The sequence below is a fragment of the Euphorbia lathyris genome, chromosome 3, assembly GCF_963576675.1.
Source record: "Euphorbia lathyris chromosome 3, ddEupLath1.1, whole genome shotgun sequence".
In the NCBI taxonomy this organism is placed as follows: domain Eukaryota; kingdom Viridiplantae; phylum Streptophyta; class Magnoliopsida; order Malpighiales; family Euphorbiaceae; genus Euphorbia; species Euphorbia lathyris.
In genome coordinates, this window is record NC_088912.1 from 106,164,836 (window position 1) to 106,173,978 (window position 9,143).

Here is a 9,143-nt window from a genome sequence, read left to right on the forward strand (position 1 = left end):
TAAATTCAGTGAGATTTTGCTCGGAACTAGCAAAAGATTAAGTGTGGAGATTTGTTAAGCCTAAAATATACCTAAAACAACCTTCATAACCCTATGTGCAAAAATTTTATTAGCAGAAACATATGCTTGCCACCACAACTTGTCAAAGCCATCAACCTTGTCAAGGCACATAGTGAATGGACATTAAAGCTGAATGGCCACCTGCTCTGAATTTCTTCTTGCAACAACCAGATGATGGAGCATCTGAATCTCCATTGCTGCATCCATCTTTTTTAGAAAAAAAAAATCCCTGAGCAATTATCGCCATCTGAATCCCCTTGCTTTGGATTTCCATTAACTACAGACAAGATGCAAAAATAAGGATCACCATCTAAAAGCAGGATGCAGTTGTAATTATAATAAAACAAATGGGTAATCTAAGACATCCACATAAAGGCATTACAAATGCAATGAATTATTACCAGAAAATACCAAACAAGAATACAGAAGAAGCATAAAAAGTACATGAGTTGAATCAATCTCCCTAAAAGTAGGCAACTAGATTGAAGCAAAACAATAATACCATTTTAGAAAATCAGACACCACCAACTTCATGATCATTTGTTACAAACAACAAATTAGTATTTTGAGAGAAATATCTAGCATTGCCAAACTAAAATGAACAATTGCTAATGCTTTACTAAATGAACAAACACCCATTTGGACTCTGCAATTTTCTCCATTGCAAATTAAGCTAAAAATGGTTACTCCCAAAGCCGCAATCTCAACCAGTTGGAAATGCATGAAATTATAACAAAGATAATTGTCTGATGAAATTTAGATAATATTAAGATCAAGCATCACCAGCATAATTTCATAGCAAATAACAAACAATCTTGATTTGTATAAAAACATTTATCATAACATAAGAAGCATAAGCAAACTTGTGGTTTCAATCTCAAGTAATCATATCATCCTGACACATCAGATAGCTAGGTTATATAGAAAAACACACCAGAGAGCAACATCTAACAACAAAAATTAGTATATCCAGTTTAAAACAAACTTATAGAGTTTCAAATAATCATATCATCATAGCACAAATCAGACAGCTTATGTAAGCCACTCATAAACAAACACATTTAAAAATAGATCTAGTGAAATCACAATTACAATCCCCAATTCTCACCTTTTGGCATAATCATTTTAAAAAAACCACTATAGTAAACAAGTAATTACAGAAAGATTAATAATGATACAACATTTGTAAACACATATAACAAGATGAAGTAGCTGCAAAAACTCATTATATCTTCAGAATTTCCATTAAAACATAAAACCCAACAAAGAAAAAGTGCAAAGATTTACCATAAACAATTGTAAGCAGTAATTCGATTTGTTAAGCAAGATAGTTTCCTGCAGAAAAAATTAAGACAAGATCAAAATACATATGGCTTGGTGAGCAACAAAAAACAAAAACACATAAAGAAGTTACAATTGTTTAATTCACCTGTAAACAAACATAACCCTTTTTTGCTAATAATATTTTAGCAGATAAAGTTATGGAGGTTATTAATCCGGAAGATGATTTTGTAGGGTTCATGACCATCACTTGATGCTCCTCCCTTCTTTCTTCAGGAAGAGTTTCTACCGAATTAAGCTTGATTCTCATTGGAAATTTACCCGACCACCGAGCAGTTAGAGATCAGATCCTAAAAGCATTGCTGAATGCTAACTTCCTAGAGAAAATAAACCCTAATCCTAACCATGGATTTCTATATATTTCATTATGCCACATTTTGGAGAAGATAAACCCTAATCCTAACCGTATCCATAATTGATATATAGGCTATCTGCTATTCAGATCTGATAGAGGAGATATCTATGAACACTGGGTAACCCTAATTGCTATTCGGCTATTGAGAAGAGCAAAGGTGGAAGTCCAGTTATATAGGTGATGTCATCCCTTACTCTCAAACTTTACCTACTCTCTAAAGTTTTAAAGTTCTAAATTAGGCCCTCTATTTTTGTCTAATTATCTTCAATTGTTCTCTAAATTTATAAAAGCTCTTAAGTATGTACCTATAAAATTTTTTTACATGTGACACATGGTGTCTCTCACTGTAAGAGTTTGGGTCAAATATTAGTCTTAAATTTAACCCTAATGTTTTTAAGTGTAGTGCTGATTTAACCTTAACGTACAAAATGGTGCAAATTTAACTATAATATTTCCAAGTAAGATCAATTTTAGTCCTAGTTATCGAAAATTAGAAAAAACATGTTTTATTAGTATTTTACTATCACTTTAGGTTATTAGTTTATTACTAAAAAACATTATAAATATTCCGTTAAAATGCTAAAAACTAAATCTGCTACACATAAATTAATCACAACTTTTTTTGTCAAATTGTCTAAAATATTTTGAGTGTTATTAATATAGTTATAAACAACAAATAAAAAATATATGAAACTGCTTCAATTTATTGACAAACTTATTTGGAAGATACGATGTGACAATTAAATAACAGTATACCAGTCTTTTTAAATTTTCAAGAGCGCTTGGCTAAAATTGATCTTGCTTGCAAAAATTAGGATTTAATTTACATCACTTCATATGTTAGAGGCTAAATTTGCACTTTGATTGAAGCGTTGTGGTTAAATTTAACCCTTATCCCAATAAAAAAAATGTACAAAAACTTGCAATATAAATATCATTTGTTGAGAGCTTACCTATGCCTTGGGAGGTCATGGTTCGAATCACATCCGGGTCTGGTTGGGATTTTTCTTTTTTCTTTCATGTAAGCGCATTGCGCAAATTTTTTTTTTTTAAAATATCACATGTTGCAATTATTGAGTTTGTATTGTGATCATGTCGTGTCAATTTTGAATTAGTGTCAAAATGATTAAACCGTAATCCAATCCAAAAAAATTCAAATCAATCTGGTATTAACCTAATCGGGATAGTATCGATTACGTGTGGTGTTATGGTGTCATTTATAATTTTGCTATGGATCAAATTTATTTTTAGGAAAACCCCACTTTTAATCTTGAGGTTATTGGAATTTTCCCTCTCATTTTATAAAATGGCTTAATTTTGTATCCTTGCCGTAAAATATTAGTTCAATTTTATCATTTTCTAATAAATTCCGCGGACACGTTTTATTCAAAATTATTTTGAAAATGATAAAATTAAACCAAATTTTCTATTATCAAAATAAAAATCACAAAAACATTATGAATGGACAAAATTAACCTGTTTTATAAGATAAGGACAAAATTATTATTTTTTTCAACGACTTTGGAAGGAGTTAGGCTTATAAGTATTTAATTGAAAAAAATAATGGATTAAACAAAATAAAAACACATGATATGCATACTATGTTTGTGCTGAGTTTTTTAAAAGATATTGCAATTAAAAAAGTTATTAAAATTTATTAATTATAAGATTAAGTAGATTGATTTATCTGAAACTAAATCTAAAAATAAGATTTGTTTGGTGCCGTCAGTATCCCATTGTTTCTAGAAGAACAGTTTGATTGAGTCCCACCCGTTGTGCTGCTAGAGTTAAGAAAGAGTCGAGCAAGTGGCAGGAAAAAAACATATCTTATCCCTAATTTTCTTCAATCTGACGAGGAAGTTAGAGGGAAGCTTAAACTATTCTTAGTTGGCTAAGAATGGAATTCGAGGGCAAACTCCAAATATGAGAAACTCCAAATAATCATTTGGAATTGGAAATTGAACATCACTGGGTGCACATGTCTAGAACAACATGTTCATTTACTAATTTAGAACAAAATTAGTTTCATTGCATCAAACTCTAACTTAAAAACACAAAAACCATTCCACTAATTATATCAGAGCATTGAGCAATGCTTACATAATCTTGTCTCTAACTTGTAGAGTTTGATAAATTTCCGACGAGGAAAATGAACTACAAATGAAGAAACCAAGCTTAACTCGGTAGGAACAATTCCTCAAAAATGTAAGGAGGACCATAGAGTGATGGTCATGAACCTATACAAAAGCATCTTCAAGATTAATAACCTTCATAACCCTATGTGCAAAAATTTTATTAGCAGAAACATATGCTTGCCACCACAACTTGTCAAAGCCATCAACCTTGTCAAGGCACATAGTGAATGGACATTAAAGCTGAATGGCCACCTGCTCTGAATTTCTTCTTGCAACAACCAGATGATGGAGCATCTGAATCTCCATTGCTGCATCCATCTTTTTTAGAAAAAAAAATCCTTGAGCAATTATCGCCATCTGAATCCCCTTGCTTTGGATTTCCATTAACTACAGACAAGATGCAAAAATAAGGATCACCATCTAAAAGCAGGATGCAGTTGTAATTATAATAAAACAAATGGGTAATCTAAGACATCCACATAAAGGCATTACAAATGCAATGAATTATTACCATAAAATACCAAACAAGAATACAGAAGAAGCATAAAAAGTACATGAGTTGAATCAATCTCCCTAAAAGTAGGCAACTAGATTGAAGCAAAACAATAATACCATTTCAGAAAATCAGACACCACCAACTTCATGATCATTTGTTACAAACAACAAATTAGTATTTTGAGAGAAATATCTAGCATTGCCAAACTAAAATGAACAATTGCTAATGCTTTACTAAATGAACAAACACCCATTTGGACTCTGCAATTTTCTCCATTGCAAATTAAGCTAAAAATGGTTACTCCCAAAGTCGCAATCTCAACTAGTTGGAAATGCATGAAATTACAACAAAGATAATTGTCTGATGAAATTTAGATAATATTAAGATCAAGCATCACCAGCATAATTTCATAGCAAATAACAAACAATCTTGATTTGTATAAAAACATTTATCATAACATAAGAAGCATAAGCAAACTTGTGGTTTCAATCTCAAGTAATCATATCATCCTGACACATCAGATAGCTAGGTTATATAGAAAAACACACCAGAGAGCATCATCTAACAACAAAAATTAGTATATCCAGTTTAAAACAAACTTATAGAGTTTCAAATAATCATATCATCATAGAACAAATCAGACAGCTTATGTAAGCCACTCATAAACAAACACATTTAAAAATAGATCTATTGAAATCACAATTACGATCCCCAATTCTCACCTTTTGGCATAATCATTTTTAAAAAACCACTATAGTAAACAAGTAATTACAGAAAGATTAATAATGATACAACATTTGTAAACACATATAATAAGATGAAGTAGCTGCAAAAACTCATTATATCTTCAGAATTGCCATTAAAACATAAAACCCAACAAAGAAAAAGTGCAAAGATTTACCATAAACAATTGTAAGCAGTAATTCGATTTGTTAAGCAAGATAGTTTCCTGCAGAAAAAATTAAGACAAGATCAAAATACATATGGCTTGGTGAGCAACAAAAAACAAAAACACATAAAGAAGTTACAATTGTTTAATTCACCTGTAAACAAACATAACCCTTTTTTGCTAATAATATGTTAGCAGATAAAGTTATGGAGGTTATTAATCCTGAAGATGATTTTGTAGGGTTCATGACCATCACTTGATGCTCCTCCCTTCTTTCTTCAGGAAGAGTTTCTACCGAATTAAGCTTGATTCTCATTGGAAATTTACCCGACCACCGAGCAGTTAGAGATCAGATTCTAAAAGCATTGCTGAATGCTAACTTCCTAGAGAAGATAAACCCTAATCCTAACCATTGATTTCTATATATTTCATTATGCCACATTCTGGAGAAGATAAACCCTAATCCTAACCGTATCCATAATTGATATATGGGCTATCTGCTATTCAGATCTCAAGAGGATATATCTATAAACACTGGGTAACCCTAATTGCTATTCGGCGATTGAGAAGAGCAAATAATGTGATATCAAAAGCACAAGAGCATGGAACAAAGGAGCTTGGAGTTAAGGAGCCCAGTAGAAGCATGAGGGATCCATTAGAGCTGTCAATTGGACCTATTTAATTATTCGAAGGTGTAAGGTTAGATCTCCTTTCATTGTCTTTAATTCTTTGGGATTGGTTTGTTATTTGATTCTATTAATTCCTTAAGATAGATCGGGAAAACTTGTTGATTTGGTTATTATCTCTTTTTTCATAACCAATATCACATCAATTGGTATCAGAGCTTTGGCTCTTAAGGAATTTGTTGTTTTTGTTTAATTTGTCAAATTTAAAAAAAAAAACCCTCAATCTAGTGTCTTTAATTCTTGATCGAGTTCCTCATACCTTTGCATCTAGTTATTTAGGTTCTTAGTTGTAGCGAATTGATTTTTGGATTCTATTCTTACTAGCCAACCCTATTCATGTGTGTGTGAATTTCTTCAAGTTTTTGCATGCTATATCATTAGTGCAAATTTAATTTGTTAATTAGTTTCAGTCTAGTTTAAAAAAAAGGAAAAAAAGAAAAAAAAAGGAAAAAAAAAGAAAAAAAAAGGAAAAAAAAAGGAACAAAAAAAAGAGAAGAAGAAAAAAAGAAAAAAAAAATCGGCTCATTGTTGGTACTAAAGTTACAAGTTTTCTAGAATTTGCATGCTAAACACACATTCTTAAAATTTCTTTCAAACCTTTGTCTCTTCTTCGAAAATCGTCTTTTATTCTATTCTTAGTGTGCTAAACTTTGGTTATCGTTACAATATTAGTCTTCTTTGCTTCTAGTTTCTTCCCTACTTTATTTTGTCATTCTTTTGCTTCATTGGCATTTATATTACCCGAGATAATCCTTGTGATCTATCAAGATAATATAAAAGAGTGATTGAACCGATTGTGAGGTACTTCTTTTACTTTCTTTTTCTTCTTTTCTTGCTTTAGACTAGATTTCATTTCTCTTTCATTCTTTATATATTTTGTTATGTCTAACGGACCTAAAGAGGACAACGTTAACGACGTTGATTCTAAAGAATGGCAACAAGCTATTGTAGGTGAGATGAGGAGGTTAGGGGCTATTGTGGCCGATTTAGTTTCAAACCAAAAGAAATCAAGCCAAAAGAAAGGAGCGCGGGGGAGATTGAATTTTGATGATGAACTATCCGAGTCTGAAGAGGAGGAGCAGTTTGGATACCGAAAAAGGGGTAACGATCGAAAAGATAGTAATCTTAATGCTATCAAACTTAAAATGCCTACTTTTCGAGGAGCTAGTGACCCAGAGGCGTATCTTGATTGGGTACGAAAGGTTGAAACAATCTTTGACATACATGAGTATTCCGAGGAGAAGAAGGTGAAACTTGTAGTATCCGAACTAACTGAATATGCGGCTGTTTGGTGGGACCAATTAAAGCGCACAAGAAAAAGAGATGGTGATGAACCCATAAGAACATGGGGTGAATTGAAGAAGGTCATGAAAAAGAGATTTGTGCCGGCTCACTATTATAAGGAGCTATTGAAAGAACTCCAATCCATGTCTCAAGGTAACCAATCTGTTGAAGATTATCACAAACAATTGGAGATGGCACTAATTCGAGCTGATATACAAGAAGATGAGGAAGCTACCATGGTTAGATTTCTCATGGGAATGAAGAGGGAGATTTGCAACCCTCTTGAGCTACAAACTTAAATCCATATGGACGAGATGCTCCATAAAGCGATAAAAATTGAGAGACAACTTCAAGAGGTTGAGAAAGGGAGATCAAAGTTCAAAGGCACTACTTCCACTCCATGGAAGTCAGATCCAAGAGGTAATTTCAAAACTAAATCTGAATTTAGCTCTAAAAGTGACCAAAAGCCTCAGGTTGATTCAAAAGCATTTGGAAAGTTGCAAATTGGTGGAACTACTCCAAAATACAAAACTACTGAAAAACCCACAAGAACTCGTGAAATTGTGTGTTTTAAGTGCCAAGGGAGAGGGCACTATGCAAAAGAGTGTTCGAATCAAAAGGCGATGGTTATGAAGCATGGTGAGTTAATATCCGAAAGTGAGTCCGAACATGAATCAGATGATATGCCCACCTTAGAAGATTGTAGTGATATAGAAGAGGTGGATAGTAAAGGAGGACATGGAGTTAACTTAGTCACTCGTAGAACATTGAAGATGGGAGTGAGTGGTGACATTGAGCAACGAGAGCACATCTTTCATGCTCATTGCAACATACTTGGAAAAACATGCTTACTAATTATTGATGGTGGAAGTTGTTGCAACGTGGTAAGCAATGTGTTAGCAAGCTGATTAGGGATATCAATAATTCCACATCCCAATCCTTATCGGTTACAATGGTTGAATGATAGTAACGAACTCAAAGTTACTAAACAGGTGCTTCTGAACTTTTCTATTGGTTCTTTTTCTGATGAGGTATTATGTGATGTAGTACCTATGCAAGCATGTCATGTGTTATTGGGGAGGCCTTGGCAATTCGATCGATCATCACTATATCATGGTCGAACAAATAAATTTACTATTGCTAAGGATGGGAAGAAGTATATTTTGCCACCTTTATCACCTAATGAAGTGTTTGAAGATCAGCTTTATATGCAAAGAATGTTACAAGAACAATCTGTGAGAAGGGAAAAGGTTAAGACGAGAGAAAATAAGAGTGATAAAATCAGTGAGGGTGTGAAGAGAGAAGAGGTGAGTGAAAAGGCATTAGTGAGGTTGAGAAATGAGGGTGAGAGGAGAGAAAAAGAGAGGAGCATTAACAAAAGCCAAAATCTATCTTTATATGCTAAATTGAGGGATGTAAAGCAAGCTGATTTTGAAAACAAAAATTTATTATTATTTTATTGTAAGAGTTTTTGTTTATCTTATGTAAGTCAGTCTAACCTTCCTTCTAGTATTTCCCCTCTTTTGCAGGAATTCAAGGATTTATTCCCCGAAGAGATGCCTAATAAGTTACCCCCGATTCGAGGAATTGAGCATCAAATTGACTTTGTTCCCGGAGCACAAATTCCAAATCGACCAGCCTATAGAAGTAACCCTGAGGAGACAAAAGAACTACAAAGGCAAGTCGAGGAACTAATGGCAAAAGGGTTGATTCGTGAATCTATGAGTCCGTGTGTTGTACCAGTCATCCTAGTACCAAAGAAAGATGGAACTTGGCGGATGTGCATCGATTGTAGAGCCGTCAATAAAATCACGGTAAAGTATCATCATCCTATCCCTAGGTTAGATGATATGTTGGATGAATTAAATGGGGCTGTTATTTTCACTAAAATAGATCT

The 9,143-nt window shown here is 33.1% G+C and overlaps 1 protein-coding gene across 1 annotated transcript; it reads right to left on the reverse strand.

Moving 5' to 3' along the window:
- LOC136222176 (uncharacterized) lies at window positions 1–1,721 on the reverse strand. Its single transcript, XM_066009690.1, has 3 exons — window positions 1,490–1,721; window positions 1,348–1,395; window positions 1–337 (listed from the first exon to the last, which is right to left on the reverse strand). The coding sequence occupies exons 1-3, from the start codon at window positions 1,649–1,651 to the stop codon at window positions 161–163; spliced, it is 387 nt and encodes a 128-aa protein (XP_065865762.1). The 5' UTR covers window positions 1,652–1,721; the 3' UTR covers window positions 1–160.
- Window positions 1,722–9,143: the final 7,422 nt, after the last annotated feature.